Source organism: Podarcis muralis, chromosome Z (genome assembly GCF_964188315.1).
Source record: "Podarcis muralis chromosome Z, rPodMur119.hap1.1, whole genome shotgun sequence".
NCBI classification, from domain to species: domain Eukaryota; kingdom Metazoa; phylum Chordata; class Lepidosauria; order Squamata; family Lacertidae; genus Podarcis; species Podarcis muralis.
In genome coordinates this window covers 30,615,018-30,631,646 of record NC_135673.1, presented here as the reverse complement: position 1 = coordinate 30,631,646, position 16,629 = coordinate 30,615,018, and the positions used below count along the sequence as shown (strand labels likewise).

Here is a 16,629-nt window from a genome sequence, read left to right as displayed (position 1 = left end):
TCTATGCTGGGAACACACATGCAGAGCCAATGTAGGGTTTAACCCCATCCTTTCACACATCAGCAGGCATGGACCAAACATGTCACCTGGTAGGTGATAGGATGGGGTGACTTCTTCAGCTTTCCTCTGAGGTGCAGCGATAGCAATAGTCATCTGCCTTAGAAGTTTGTTGTTAATGACTGTCATTCTGAAAAAGTAGTACAAATGAGCCAAAGTCCCGTGCAAAGTAAAAAAAATGTGCTGCAGATGACTAGGGATAGTTAGTGGGGGTGTCTTTTTTCAGTTTGCAGGCCCTCCACACCTAGCTGGTTATTTGTCAAGGTCCTTTAATGGTCTCTTGCCCAGGGCCTTCCAAAAGCCTGGAACCAGCTGGGTCTATACATATACATAAAGAAGCAATCAATGAGACAATTAATGTTCATGTTGTCAGGAAACATCGCTGCCTTCTACATAAATTAGTATTTTTTTTATTGTTGCATGTGGGTTTGATAAAATCAGCTCTGATTAAAATTGGCATTTATGTGGCTCCTGCTGTTGGCAGCTGTATAGCTGGCAGAAACGTCTTGCGCTCAGCATGGGAGTTGCAAATCCAAAGAGAGAATGCTTGTTCCGGTTTCAGTTTTGCGCGTGCGGTTGATGGGACGGGATAAACTGTTTAACATTTTTTTGGGTTCTGGGGAGTGTTTTATTCAGATTTCATTCCTTTTCCCTGCTTCTGATTATGAAGCTAAATATCTGGACTGTCTCCTTTACTGCTCAGATAGAATGACAGTATCACACATACACATTCATACAGAGTAATTTCTTAAGTTTTAGCAAAGAGCTTCCACATCAGTAGATGTTTGGAAACACTAATCATTGTCATGTGCACCTTCCCAATGTAATAATTAGGAAATGGCCAGAACCTTCTTACTGCTTAGTTATGAAGCATAAGAAACCTGAGCTACTTGTTCAGGAGGCTGAAAAAATTAAAGCAACAAATAAATAGGAACAACACAATTTCTCAGCTGTCCCCTGTGAAACTCATTTCTAGCAAAAAATGGAATTCAGTCCAATGATACATCCCCACCCCCAAACAGAGGGAGACAGAATGAACAGAGGTCATGGAAAATGGTGCTCCCCTTGGGGAAATCTTGTAATCCAGCCTTTATACATCTACTCCAAACCACTCTCACATAGAATTCTGGTTTGCCAGAAGCGGCTTAGTCATGCTGGCTATATGACCTGGAAAAACTGCGAACAAACGCCAGCTCCCTCGGCCAGTAAAGCGAGATGAGCGCAGGAACCCCAGAGTCGTCCACAACTGGACTTAACGCTCAGGGGTCCCTTTACCTTTTCCTGTATTCAAGTACCTGAATTCAAGTGCATGAGCAGCTTAACTCTTGGAACAGTGAAAGAGCTTTGTACCTTTCAGGGAGAGCATCAGTCAAACAATTGCCAAGGGGTATCTCTTAAGGGCGACAGTGCTTTGTCGCCACGCAAAAAATTATTGTTCTTGCTATTTGTTTGTTTATTCCATTCTATCAATGTGTGTGGCACTTCATAGAAAATGAAAGGAGCCTGTAATCTAAAATGCAACATAGGTAAGGAAAGGGACAGCGCTAAAGGGAGGGGTAGGTAAACAGGGAAAGGGTGGGCGACTTCTTCAGCTGGATAGCTCGGTCAATAGGCTCAGGGTTGTGGGTTTGAGCCCCACGTTGGGTAAAAAATTCCTGCATTGCAGGGGTTTGGATGAGATGACCCACATGGTCCTTTCTAACTCTACAATTTTATTATCTGAAAACTTTTGTTCAGAGATCACGTTACAGTATGACATGAGAAGTAGGGATTCACAGTAAACCTGGTATGGGGAGCCCTTTTCAACCCAAAGGTGCACATTCTAGGCAAACTTCTACAGGCCACATGCCAGAGATGTGAGCGAGTTCAGATGCAAAAGAGGACACAGCAATCAATGCCAATTGTACCTCTGTTGAGTACACTCGTTTCTACAAACACCCCTCTCTATCCTCTATCCAGGGAAGCAAGAGGCTTTATCAGAGTTTCTGGGACATGTTTGGGCCAGGTGAAAACACCTAGGATTTGAAGCAGGACCAAGGAAGGGTGTAGCCTGTTCCAAGGGCCAGATCAAGGGTTCCAGGGGCCAGATAGAGAGAGGCCTGGAGGGTCACATCTGGCGTTTGCAATGAATGTAGGTTTTGAAGAGAGCAGCAGTCTAAGTGTGACCGAAATAGAACTCACACTTTTTGCAAGCATTGCCTCACTAACCTTCCCACCACACGAGCTCCTAAAATACTCAGGTCTGAATGAAACACAAAAACAAAATGGTTTACTACGTAAACCCATAAATAATTTGATGAGGAATAAAGCCGGATCAGACACACTCCTGCCTTTTTCTTTATTAAAAAAATCAATCTCTTATGTTTTCTATGTTTTCTCGGACACATTTCCTGTCAATAGCTTGAAAGATGATATAGATTTAGGAGGAGAGTGGTCTCAGTGTAGCATCTCTCATATTATTATTCCAGTATCATCTGTTACAAAGTAAGACCAATTCCCACATCTAATTACAAACAGGATTTCAGAGTCATTAAACAAAATACATTTCCATTAGTGCTGCTGTAAGAAGATAGCAGAATGGGGAGGGGGGGGGTGAAGATTAGTGAATGCTGAATGTCTTTTCTCTTTTTTATGCTTTGAAGTGTTAGACCTCTGCACTCAAATACTATAAATTTGTTAAGGAAACGAAAAAATGTGACAGATATAGGCACTCTCTTCATTTGGAAGAGGCTTTTTTTTTGGTTGTTTTTAAAAAAGTTCTGTCCCACTTGAATCTCATCACTATGCCATCTTATGAAACACTAAGATTTAATAATTTAATATTTTGTTGTTAATTTTTAGAGTTTCCAGCAAATTCCAACTTGAACAAAAATACAGGAAAAAGGGAAGCTGCCTTATTATACTGAATCAACTGATCCACCGAGCTGTGTATTGTCTGCACTGACTAGAAGTGGCTGCCCTGGATTCCAGAAGGGATCTTTCCTAGTCCCACCTGAAGATCCTGGGACTGAACCTGGGACCTTCTGCTTGCAAAGTAGATGCTCCTCCGTTGAGCTATGGACCTCAGAGCGGGAGACCCAGGCTCACATGCCAACTCTGAGTAGTGTGCTAGCTGACACTGTGGATCCACAGGATTTAAAGTCCTCTGACATGCACCCAGAAAGAAGGATGAACTAATTTATTTCCCTCCCACCAGAATAAATGGGAGGGAAATTGCTCTTCATTTTTAATGGAATAGGAAGGGGGGAAAGGAGGAGAAATGTACATCCCCCTGACTCTCATGCAAGCATGAGCTTTGCAGGCTATAGGGGGAAAACGTGGCTTACCTCCCATTGGTTCTTCCTCCCCTAGTTTTGGATTGTCCTGTTAGATTTTTTAAAAAAAGTAAAAAAAAGGTACCAGAACTCAACATCAAGTTCTTACAGTGAGCGCCACACTTTTAAAATTTGGGTGTGGGTGGGTGCCGGTACTGTGTAACCTTGAGTACTCCCCCCCCCCAAGCACTGGATATTCATATTTGTGGGGGTGGGTGGGTATTTAAAATCTGTATTAAAATGTGAATTTCCAAGCTTTTAAAAAAGTAATACAAATTAATGTAGAAGCAGGATTGAATGACCATATGCATAAGCGACCCAGAATGGTTTCTGACTGATTCATCAAGCCATACCCTCATGTCCTTAAGTCGCAATCAAGATTTAACAATAAAATAATTTTCTAATAAGGGAAGGAATTTCAAGTGAAGTAAAAAAATAAGGTTGTTAAGATTAGTCATGGGTGAACTCACTATTGTTTGGGTCAGTATTTCTGAGATTTCTTTGTGAGCCCAAGGGGAAAAGCTTATTATATGCATCTTGAGAGTTTTCTCCTGACTCATCCTGTTGTTGTATTGACCACTAATGCAATCAAATGTATGTTCACTGTCTTACAGCTGCTACCTGGGGATTGTATTTTGGATTCGTCTGCCCTGTGCCCACGCCAAAACAGCAACTATGGTGGAAGGTTGCTTTCAAATAAGATCGTAAGAAGAACCTGCTGGATCAGGCAGTGGCATAACTGATCCAGCATCCTGTGCTCAAAGTAGTCAACTAGATGCCCTAATGGGAAGCCTACAAACACAACAGCACTCTCCCCTCCTGTGGTTTCCAGCAATTGGTATTCAGAAGGTACACTACCACCTCTGACAGCGCTGGCAGAACTCAGCCATCATGGTATATACAGTAAATGAAGTGGTATAAAGCTAAAGATAAAGGGACCCCTGACCATTAGGTCCAGTCGTGACCGACTCTGGGGTTGCGGTGCTCATCTCGCTTTATTGGACAAGGGAGCCGGCATACAGCTTCCGGGTCATGTGGCCAGCATGACTAAGCCACTTCTGGCGAACCAGAGAAGCACACAGAAATGCTGTTTACCTTCCCACCGGAGCGGTACCTATTTATCTACTTGCACTTTGACGTGCTTTCGAACTGCTAGGTTGACAGGAGCAGGGACCGAGCAACGGGAGCTCACCCCGTTGCGGGGATTCGAACCGCCAACCTTCTAATAGGCAAGTCCTAGGCTCTGTGGTTTAACCCACAGCGCCACCCACGTCCCTAACGAAGTGGTATATAAATGCCTTAAATAAATAATAACTAACTTTTATTTAAAATGGTGCTAACAGCTGATGACAAGTTTGCAATGATATGTTCTTGATACTGACTCACATGGTTAACTTTAACAGTGCCATTTGGGTCAAATATTTAAAAGTGGACATGCAGCCTGCTTCCCCAAATATTCCTCTAGTACATTTGACTATCACTCATGCCTTAAGGAATGACTGAACTGGTTCCAAATTGGCCTGGATGGATTTTTGCCACCTTACTCTTTGCTTAAGTTCAGTTTTAAGAATAGCAGCAGGCAATTTTTAATTTGATAACCAGGAATATGAACTGACATATGCAAATGAGCTGCGGTAAGCAAGCTTCTTCTCCCGGAAGAACTGGGCCATACATTTACTCACAATTCATTCTGGAGACATTTGTTAGTAGTGTCGTGTGTTACAGGTAGGTGTTGGCAAACCCACTTAAATAACACAGATGGGAGTCCAAAGAGGAAATGAATCCTGATAACACTTCACTAAGGAAACCTCAACAAAAACAGTGTATAATTCGAGGAGAAAGGAACAGAGGGGTTTTGTCTTTCTTACTTCAGGCCTTGTATGTAACAAGGAGACATTCAATCAAACCATGCAAAAGAAAACCCTCTCGGGTAAACTCAGCCGATCAGAGCACGTGCTATCTCAGTAAGCATCCTGCTAATCTGGCAGATTGCTAAACTACAGCTTTTGTGCAATGGGGGCATATGAGGCACAGTATTTCCCATCTATCAGAGGGGTTCTCCCAAATATTTCTGTGGGAGGGGGTATGATGGAAGCAGAGCAGCTTAAACAACAAAAGAAACATTTAACACCTATCTTCTAGTTTATTGTTATGAAAAAGAGCAAGAGTTCTAATCATTTGGCAGCAGAGAGTTTATTTTATTAGTGCTTTCATTTATTTATTATTTTGCAAATTTATAAACCACTTCATATCAGTGTACAAAAATATATTAACAAGAATCATCTTATGGGATCATAATATTTGGCGGGGGAGGGGTCAAATATCATCTAGTTTAACTCCCTGCCAATGAGACATGACCCCAAAGTAGTGACCACCATGCGGACTTGGAGGCCACAGTAACAACAGCTAAAGAGGTGATCAGGAGACCACTAAACCAGAAACTGCAGGCAGGAGCCTGATGGACCACATCCCATACATTAGGCCTTGTAGAACCAGAGTCAGGACCATCATGGGTGCCTTCCCATGAGTCTGAGAACCCGAGTGTCTCCAGCCCCACTGCACCAGTCCAGCAGTGCAGGTGGGAGGCCATGGGGGGCAGAAGAAGTGCCTGCCAACAGGCCATGGGTCAGTCCTTTGAGAGACTCCAGAACTAAGTCCAGAAGCTTCAGTTAGTGGAGAACACATCTGCCTGACTGTTGACAGGTTTTAGGCGAACAGATCATATAACACCTACTCTGTTCTAATTACACTTGCTGCTGGTACACTTCAAACCCCAATGCAAAGTGCTGGTTTTGACCTATAAAGCTCTTTACAGCTCAGGATCCCAGTACCTTCTGGAACACCTCACCCAATATGAACCTACCCAGACCTTTAGGTTTTCTTCTGCGGCCTTTCACCAAGGCCCTGCTGTGATGAAAGGTGGTGACAAAGGAAAGGTCATTTTTGGTTGTAGCTCCCTACCTGTGGAATGCTTTCTCCAGCAAGATAGATAGGAAGATGTGTGTGCACATGTGCACACACTCACAAATGCACACACACCTGTCTATCAATAAATGGCAGGTGTTTTGTTTGATTTTTTTAAAAAATGGTATAATGTACGTCTGTTTATGTTTTTAAATGTGCTGTAAGTTGCTTGGAGATTTTTGGCTAACAAGCAATTAACAAGCAGGAGTAGTACAGTACTCAACAAGGAGTTGAGTGTAGGAGAGTTGGACTAGGAGCTGTCCTTGGTGCTGCAACAGCCAGCCTGCCTTGCTCCTGTCAAAGTTAGGAGGGGATAAAGGGAGCTCAACTGATTTGCTATGACAACAAAATTGATGCACACTGAAGAGTTGCCAGGATCCCAGGTCTATAGTAGGGTGTACCACTTGGCCCCCTTATATGCCTAGCACACCAAGCAGTCATCCCTTTAATACCCCACGTTGTCCCATATCTAGGATCACCCCGCATGGCCTGCAGCCAGGGAAATTCACTGGGGCCCTGTGTCAGGAGAGCACCCCACAAGAGGGCAATTTACTAGGGGAATCTGAGACGTGGAGCCAGCCCCATTCTTCATGCTTAAAGGTAAAGGTAAAGGGACCCCTGACCATTAGGTCCAGTCGTGACCGACTCTGGGGTTGCGGTGCTCATCTCGCTTTATTGGACAAGGGAGCTGGCATACAGCTTCCAGGTCATGTGGCCAGCATGACTAAGCCACTTCTGGAGAACCAGAGAAGCACACAGAAATGCCGTTTACCTTCCCGCCAGAACGGTACCTATTTATCTACTTGCACTTTGATGTGCTTTCGAACTGCTAGGTTGGCAGGAGCAGGGACCGAAGAACAGGAGCTCACCCTGTCACGGGGATTTGAACCGCTGACCTTCTTATCAGCAAGCCCTAGGCTCTGTGGTTTAACCCACAGCGCCACCCACATCCCTTCATGCTTAGATGTGCAGAATTCCTGTCAAAGTGGCTTTTGAAATAGGGACAAGTCTTCTTTTGCTACTGACACCTAAACCTTTGTGGCTGGGATGTGTGTGTCAAAACAGGGCAGGGAGACGTGTTCAATGTCCATAAAATGTATCCTTGCCCAGAGTATACTTTTTGGGATAAGTTCTCTTGCAAAATATAACATAAAGATTAAAAACAAAAACAAAAATCAAGGTGCTTTTATTTGGCCATTAGATATATGTGGGTAGATAAAGATATATAATATGGAGAATTAAACATTGGCACCACTGGAATATAAAACTGTCCATATATTACCGATGCGTTTAAATAAGCAAACATGGTTACATTATGCCTATTTTACTGATGTGGGTGGCGGCAGGGGGAACTACTTTAGGAAATCAGCAAAGGCATTAAAAAAAGATTCTTTAAAAAAACAAAAGAAAACGCACACACCGTGTTCTTAGATCTTGTCATCTTTATACTTACAACAAAATAACATCTTAGGCAGCCTGCTTTTTTGAATAAAACACCTACCACTTTCGACTTGAGATTTTTAAAATGGGGATTTTTAAAAGGGAGGGGGGAGGGAATGCTGGCCGTGTAATAGCTAGGTACTTGTGGTGGGTGTAGAACATGAAAGGTTACAATATGGATCCATGCCTATGCTTTTTCTTTTCAACTCCGAGCCCCTTCCCTCCTGCTTCTGCTAACTCGGCAATCATACTGCTGACAGATTTCGAGGTTTTCTAAATAATGTATGGGATTTTCTTTTAACGTGTCAGTGCAGAAGTATCAATTCTGCCCCTGTGTCATTTCTGATGCTGATTTTTCTTGACAGCATTCCATTAAACCAATGAGTTTCTCCCCTCCTGATGCTCCTTTAAATATTCCTCTGAGTGATGTATTTGTGGTTTTTTAAACAGATCGTGAAGGATGTTTGCATTTAGGAGGGGCGGGTGGAACTGCATGGCAGGTACATGGGGGAAAACTCATGTTACACACACAAAACAGAAATTTATTTTATTATTATTATTATTATTTGCCCTATAAAAGAGGTTTCCCCCTGGTTATTGAACTGCCAGAAGCTACTTCCTTGGTTGCCCTGCTCCTTACTAATATATCAGTTTGCCTCGGAAATCAAGCAATGATGTGAAAGCATACTGGGACATGATTTATAATGATCTTAAGAAAGTGTTTAAGAACACGTTCCATAAGAAACCAGAAGCTTTCTTGTTAGGTATTTTAGGAGAAGAGATTCCTAAGAAAGACCATACTATATTCTTATACGCAGCAACAGCGGCAAGGACTCTTTTAGCTCAGAAGTGGAAACAGCAGGAAACTCTGACAGAAGAATGGCAGAGTAAGATGATTGAATATACAGAGCTGGCAAGACTGTCCAGGAAAATCCGAGACCAGCAAGACTAACAGTTTCAAAAAGACTGGAGTAAATTTGTTATTTATTTGAAAGAACATTGTAAACACTTAACAACGCTAACAGGACTGGCTTAAAGGTTTGTCAGTTAAAATTAGAAACTTATTTACAATGATAAGGAATTTCAAAGTAAAAGGAAAGGTAGATGAGGGGAATGAGAAATGTGGATGAAATGATAATTGGAAGCTAGAAAATCAGTTGGGAGTGATGGGGGGGGGAGTTGTTGACTCGAGAGAGTCAGAATATTGGTAATGTAAAGTTATGGAAAATCACACGATGTTTTTTTAAAACGAAAATGCCAATAAAGAAGAAGAAGAAGAAGAAGAAGAAGAAGAAGAAGAAGAAGAAGAAGAAGAAGAAGAAGAAGAAGAGGAAGAAATAATAATAATCAAGCAATGATAATGAATATTTGCCACACAAGAAGTATTTAATGCTCTTTGGTGCTGTTGCTCAGGAATGCTACAGACACATATGTATTGGAGAACTTCTATTAAAATGCCTCCACCCCACTTCACTTTAAGTCAACTTTATTCCTTGCTTAATGGCTGGAATGGGCAGCTTCAATCTCTGGAGTTATATGTTGACGCTTCTTTGATTACAGCGCAATGGCATAAAGAGTCCTTCAAAGTACAACAACAAAAACTTGCAGGCAACAATCAGTTTGTTCACTTTTTATCTCCCTTTCATCCACTCATTCACATATTTAGCACATCAGCAAAGAACCAAAAATAATGGTCACATATCAGCAGTGACATGACTGTCACCACTACTAGTACTTCTAATTTCTGTGTTTTATTTATTCTGACGATTTATATAAGCACTTAATTACGGGTAGTCTCTAAGTGGTTGCAAGTTATGCCATGAAACAAAGAAGATAAAAGTAAGCGAAAACTGTAAAAACAGAATTCAAACGAAATGCTTGCTAAACGAATTTTTTAAAAAAAGGTTTTAGTGGAACATTAGACCTGCCTGACCTCAGCTGGAAGGGAGTTCCATAAAATTGGGGGCCATTTGTACTATACTTTTCAAAGCTGTATCATGCCATGTTATACAACCATGGTTCCTCCCCCGAAAGAATCTTGGGAATTTCAGGGTGCTGACAGTTGTTAGGAGACCTGTAATCCCCTCACAGAACTGCAATTCCCAGGCAACTCTGGGAATTGGAGCTCAGTGAGGGGACTACAAGTCTCCTGACAAGTTTTGCCCATGCAAGGAGGTGGGTAGTGGGGGTGGGTAGGGACAAAACTAGAGTTATTTGCATCTGCCTGTCATTAGCTCTAACAGCACCTGCTGTTTGTCTCCCTGCTTTCCACCCTCCCACCCACTGGTGGGCAGAAGAAAAACTGTGACACCCTTGTAGAAGGGCACACTACATGTTCAACATCCTTCTCTCAGAAACTCCAGGTGTACTTTGGATTTGAATCTTAACAAAAGCACAATAATATATACTCAAAAAAGAAAGACACTGGCAAATACCATTTTATTCAAGCCCAATTGCCAAACATTTTCCTTGCTCCACTTAAACCACCACAAAAGGCAATCATCCAGAATGAAAAGGGTTTTAAAGGCATATCTTTTCTATCTCTCTGGTGGAAATCACTATGTAGCAATGAATGAAAGGACACACAGACACACACACACACTTTCAACATATATTTTTTTCAAGTAAAGAGGTGACTTCAAACTCTTTGTTCCCCGTGTCTGTATCTATTAAAAATCCAAAAGAATAACAAACTCTACCACTGTAAACCTATATTTCTGATTTGACAGCTATAGTTATAACCACTCAGGCGTCTATTTCCCACAAACTCTCAACAGCCATAACCTTTAGTGATTAATTATAAAGTTCCAGGAGCAATAGTACACAGACTAATTTCCTAAAACAATAAAAAGACAGAATTTCTCATTTGGAGCTAAATGAAACACGAACAGGTTGTTATTCATGCTGAAATCGAGATGCAGAGTCATGTTGCAGCCATTACAGAAGCTATTAAACACAACCTCGAATCAAAGAAACTGTAGGTCTGTCTCCTTAAAATAAAATGTTTTCTTCACTGACATGGCTCCTGGTTCAGTGGCTATGTTGCCGCCTGCCTTTGTTAAGAAGTCACTTTCAAAATTCAATCTCCTTTTATTTTTGTTTTACACCATTTTATTTTAGCAGTCATTTAGCCCGTATGAGTATATACACACAAAAACACCACCACAAACATTTGTTAAAAGCTTGAGTGTAGACATAGAATTATAATGGGCATACCATAGTTTCAGTGAAGTATCTAGAGCAATGTTTGTCAAGCTTGGGCCACCAGTTATTGTTGAGCTCTAACTCCCATCAACCCCGGCCACTGGCTGGGAGATGATGGGAGTTGTAGTCAACAATAGCTAAGAAATTGAAGGTTGGGAAATGCTGATCTAGATGGCCTTGGGTGGTACAGAGAGCACCAAAAAGAACATGCACAAGAGATAATTGTTGGTATACACTTTATGATTGGGGAGAAGGGCATAGCTTAATGGCAAACCCCCTGCTTTACACAGAGAAGGTCCCAGATTTAATTCCTAGCATCTTCTCATACAGGGGTAGCTTGTCTGGGATCCTGCAAGACAGCTGGCAGTCAGAGTAGACAGCATTGTGTGTGCTGGTCCAAAGTGCTTGATCACTACTGCTTTTCTCTTCTTGCACCATGAGTGGGAGAAATGAATCAGGAAGCTGAACAAACTAGGAAGCCACAATTCGGTTTGGGGTTTTTGGGAGATGCCTGTAACAGTTTTACTACGTAGTGAACTGCCTTGTACAGGCTGCTCTTACAAATGAAGCTAAATAAACAGTACTGTGAGCTGGGGAATCAATGATATGAGCCTCTTCAAAGTCAAGAGGGGTTGCTAACCTTTTTTGGGCCTTTGGAGAAATTGAAAAGTGGAGAAACTTTTTTGGACCCCAGGCAAAAATAGCTTCTCTTGGCTACAACAGAAGGCTTATTTCAAGTCTAATTTCAGGAAATGAGACCCTGCAGGCATATTGTGCCATTGTGGGTTGTCAATCCATATACCAGAAAATCTCTGGCAAGCCAATATTCAGCCAGAGCTATGATATTAATGCATATAACGCAGCAACCTTGTGGTATGAATATGATCAGTGTCTGGACTGGGAGACCACTCAATAGTTTCATAACAAGACTGAGAGATTTAAAAAATGGAATAATAAATCTTATCTCAAGCCTCAGCACCATATTTGCAACCTGGTGAAAATAATAGAGGCCTATCTTAGAAGATCCCATAACGACATTATGCTGATATACATTAAGTGCTCTCAAAACTTGAAATGTGCTAGATCCATGTTAATTATGATGATTAACACGTAAACACACAATCATTCTCCCCAAGGCTAAGCATTAAGATTGGCATTTGCCAAAAGCGAAAGGTGTGATCAACATCTCCCCCAAAGCTCATTTGTGCAACAATGACTTCTCCTGTTGCCAAAAAAGAAAAGAAAAAAATCCTCCATTGTGTGTGGACTTTTCCTGTCAATTATGGATGACTTCCAAAACATTCTAATTTTTGGAATGCAGTATGAGTCATCCCTCAGAAAGACAAAGGTGGAGAAGCGAGTTACCACCATCAACTCCATAATCTGGCAGCTTTTCCATGTGTGACTCTCGTAAAGTGGCTATTCGAGTTGCAGGCAACCCAAAATAGCAACTGCTTGACAATGGAAGAATTTCTCCTTCCCAGGAGTGAACAGTTAAGAGGTAAACTCAAAGAAACAGATTTCAGATTTGCTTACCTGCATTGGAATTCAGCTCCTCATTCTCAGATTCTGTCCCATTCTGACTCCCACTTCCATGAAGGCTATTCATGGCCATCAGCTTCATCTTCTGCAATTTCATCGCCTCTGCCATGGCAGCTGCTGTTAGACCTAGCCACAGAAATAAAGAGAAAAATTATTTAAACAAAATGACCAAACAGTCTTTTCTGTCATTTCAACTTGGCTAAGAACATTAGATCCCTGCTGGTTCAGACCAAAGGGCCATCTAATTCAGAATCCTGTTCTCACAGTGGCCAATCAGATGCCTCTGAGATGCCTACAAACAGGATATGAACACAATAACACTCTCCCCACTTGTGATGTTTGGCTTATTCCCTCCAACACAGGAAGCAGTGCATTGCCATAATGGCTCTCAGCCATTAATAATGTGGGCAGTTGCTTGAGGGAGTGAAGCAAGACTCTCACAGCAATTATAATTTGTAACCTGGTGCAAATGGAGTTGTACAACCCGGTGGGCACCCTGATAAGATATTCACACATATATTCATACTTATATGTATTTTGCATTCATATTTATAGATTATGGATGATGATGGAAGGTAGTACTATTCTCTAACTAAATCCTCACACACACCCCAAGTTTAGTAATTGGTTAGATGGTACCCATCCCTCTGCATTATTCATAAAGCTTTTCTGTCAAAACTGTGAACGAGTAAATTAACTAAAGAGGAGCTATGAGTAATCTAATCTTCAGGTATGCAATTAATTAATTAAAATTGAATGGCAAGCCACACCGCCTGCACTGCAGTCCCTCATATCAAAACAAAACATTTAATTAAATTATCAAACTATTTGTAACTGGAAACATTCAAAAGGGGGAGAAAACACACAAAACCACTAAGGCTCTGGCGCCGCTATGATTTCAAGTCCAAATTGTGCCTGGTTTCTGGGTGCTCTACCAGTTGTATGCGATATCCACATTCAAACCTGCTGTGGGCCAAGTGAGACATTCAGAAAGCAAGAACAATGAAACATCTGGTGGTATGAAATGTTAATGCACAATGCCATATTGAAAATGGGGGGGGGGGAGCCATGTTGCAGTCTCTGGGTCCCAATCCCCTCAGAGATGAGAGCAGCTGCTCCTGGCTTCCTTCAGAAGCAGGCTGGAGTGAACTGTCCTCCCTCCAGATCAGAGAAATCTTGCTCATTGTGGGGTGAAGGAACCCATCTATAATTCTGCACTAGTTACTGCATGCTTTCCTCAAGAGGCAGATTGTGCCTTCCTCAGGACCAGGCAAGAAGAAGAAGAAGAAGAAGAAGAAGAAGAAGAAGAAGAAGAAGAAGAAGAAGAAGAAAAGGAAGAAGAGTTTGCATTTGATATCCCGCTTTATCACTACCCTGAGGTACCCCTGCCCGTACGGGCCAGTCTTGACAGACTCTAGGGTTGTGCGCCCATCTCACTCAAGAGGCCGGGGGCCAGCGCTGTCCGAAGACACTTCCGGGTCACGTGGCCAGCGTGACATCGCTGCTCTGGTGAGCCAGAGCCGCACACAGAAACGCCGTTTACCTTCCCGCTAGAAAGTGGTCCCTATTTATCTACTTGCACCCAGGGGTGTTTTCGAACTGCTAGGTTGGCAGGCGCTGGGACCGAGCAACGGGAGCGCACCCCGCCGCGGGGATTCGAACCGCCGACCTTTCGATCGGCAAGCCCTAGGCGCTGAGGCTTTTACCCACAGCGCCACCCGCGTCCCTATTATCACTACCCTAAGGAGTCTCAAAACGGCTAACATTCTCCTTTTCCTTCCTCCCCCACAACAAACACTCTGTGAGGTGAGTGGGGCTGAGAGACTTCAGAGAAGTGTGACTAGCCCAAGGTCACCCAGCAGCTGCATGTGGAGGAGCGGGGAAGCGAACCCAGTTCACCAGATTACGAGTCCACTGCTCTTAACCACTACACCACACTGAAGGCAGATGATACCTCTTGAGAGAAGATAGACTGTCACTGGGTGCCAGGGGAGCCAGCACAGGTTTGAAGGTGGAGGCAACTTCCTGAGCAGAGGTGGGGAACCATAGTCCTGAGGACCTTTCTACCTGGGTCTAGGCACCTTCCCCAAGGCCACACTCCTGCTCCTGATGTCTTACCATTCACTGGCCTTGCTTTGTATTTTCCTTGAGTGTTTTCGCCTGGCTCGAAATTTCTCCCTTAATTCTGATAAAGCTTCTTGCCTGGATGGAGGTGTGTGGGTGTGTATAGAAACTAATGGACAAAGGTGAAATTTGCCCTCTCACTGCGCACACATAGATTCATAGAACTGTAGAGTTGGAAGGGACCACAGGGTCATTTAGTCCAACCCCCTGCAATGCAGGAACCTTTTGCACAACATGGAGCTCGAAGCCACAACCCTAGATCAAGCGTCTCATGCTCTTCTGACAGCTATCCCTCTTTCAATCAAGCAAAATCCAGGTTAATCCTTCAGTCTTTCAAATGCTCAGCCTAGCACTAGTGAGGAGACTGAAACCTAGTTTGCAGATGGATCAGAAAGAAGGGGGAATGAGTAGATTGAGTTCTGGGGTGCCAGAATGGACTGCATCACTTATGACTGTATGGGGTGGGTGTCTCCTTTTTTAATGCTTCTCTATGAAAATATTTTGATACAAACTTTGATGTTCAAATTCCATCCTGGCTGTTTTGCTTGGAGTTGTTAACTGCAATGTGGGGGCAGTATTAAAAAAAAATGTTACCCACCACTTGCAGTTTTCACTGACTGCTCCCTCGTTGGTTCAACCAATTCATTCTGCTTTATGTATAAGTCCTAAAATGGCAGAGATGGTTTTAGGATCTTGGACTGAACATGCCAGGGTGGAAGTGATAGATGCCAGGCTAAGTCCAGCTAATAAGCAGCCTATGATATTGCCCCAGCACTGATCAGGAGCTGATTGGAATCTGGCCTCGCCCTTCTCAGGGGAACTTCAGTCCCAGAATCTGAAATAAACCTAGTGAAAATGTATGTGTATTACTATTTGTATGTATCTTGGCATATTATTCCACCATGTAAAATGTTAAAATCAGTAAAATAACAATATTACCAACGATGGATGAAACATAAACAAGATGCATCTGTCTCATACTCTGAAAATCTTTTTAAGTTATATGATTGAGAGGAAATGACAAAATCAGAGTTGGAAAGGAAAAGGCCGGGTTAGATTGTATTTTCCCTTGCTTTCTTTTCAGAGACCCGCTTATGATGGTTGATTGATTTCATGACATTTTCCGTTCCTTTTAGAGTCTAGGCTATGGGAATGATTTGTCAGGATTGTAATACTTAATACTTTTAGTGAGCTCCACTCCAGCGACCTTTATCTTATTCTGTATAGTTGACTGCCTGACCCTTTCGGTTCTCAGGATCACAAAGATGAATGTAAAAGGCAGAGAAAGGATTTTGGGCGATGGGGTTGAAGAGAGAGGAGGGGGAGGGGGAAGAAAGACTGGCTATCCAGAAAATCAGCAGAGTGTTCCATGTCCTATAATAATTGAACCTCTTTTTTAAAAGTGGCAACTGTCCTGGTAAATGCATTAACTGAAGACGAAGAATAAAAGTACTCATTGAACTTAGGTTTCTGTGGTGCTAAGGAACAAAAACTGCAAGCCCATGTACTCTCCAATTGCAGTAAACCCCACTGAACACAGTGGGGCTTACTCCCAAGTAAATATGCCACATGTGTGGTGTACTGGTTAGAGCAGGGATAGGGAACTTGTAGCTCTCTTGGTCAGGGCTGGGCAATAAATAGTTGCTGCCTGAGCTAAGGACAGGATGGCGCCCCCTTGCATCCACTCACTATGCAGGAGCTGAACAGATCAGTGTTGGAACTGGTAATGGGACAGCATCCTTCAACTGTACCTGAGGGCAGCAGCCTAGCTGAGAAGAGGCTTCAGGCTTTTACTGTGTCACTCTGCCTGATGGTAGAGTTGGACCTGTTCCAGAACTTTGTTGGACACTAGCTCCCAGCAAGCCCAGTCAGCACAGTCAGGTATGACAGAAGTGCAACTCCAGCAGCATCTAGAGGTGTTCAAGTTGCCCATTCCTAGGTTAGAGTGCCGATAGAGCATGAAACTCTTAATCTCAGGGTTGTG

The 16,629-nt window shown here is 42.7% G+C and overlaps 1 protein-coding gene across 6 annotated transcripts in view; it reads right to left on the bottom strand.

Annotated features, from left to right (window-relative positions):
- DACH2 (dachshund family transcription factor 2) overlaps positions 1-16,629 on the bottom strand; it is a 305,329-nt gene that overhangs the window by 96,069 nt on the left and 192,631 nt on the right. For all 6 annotated transcript variants that reach the window (XM_077922615.1, XM_028715836.2, XM_077922614.1 and 3 more), the window contains one exon: positions 12,516-12,647. In XM_077922615.1, the coding sequence (XP_077778741.1) occupies positions 12,516-12,647 (132 nt within the window). The remainder of the gene's footprint in view (positions 1-12,515; positions 12,648-16,629) is intronic.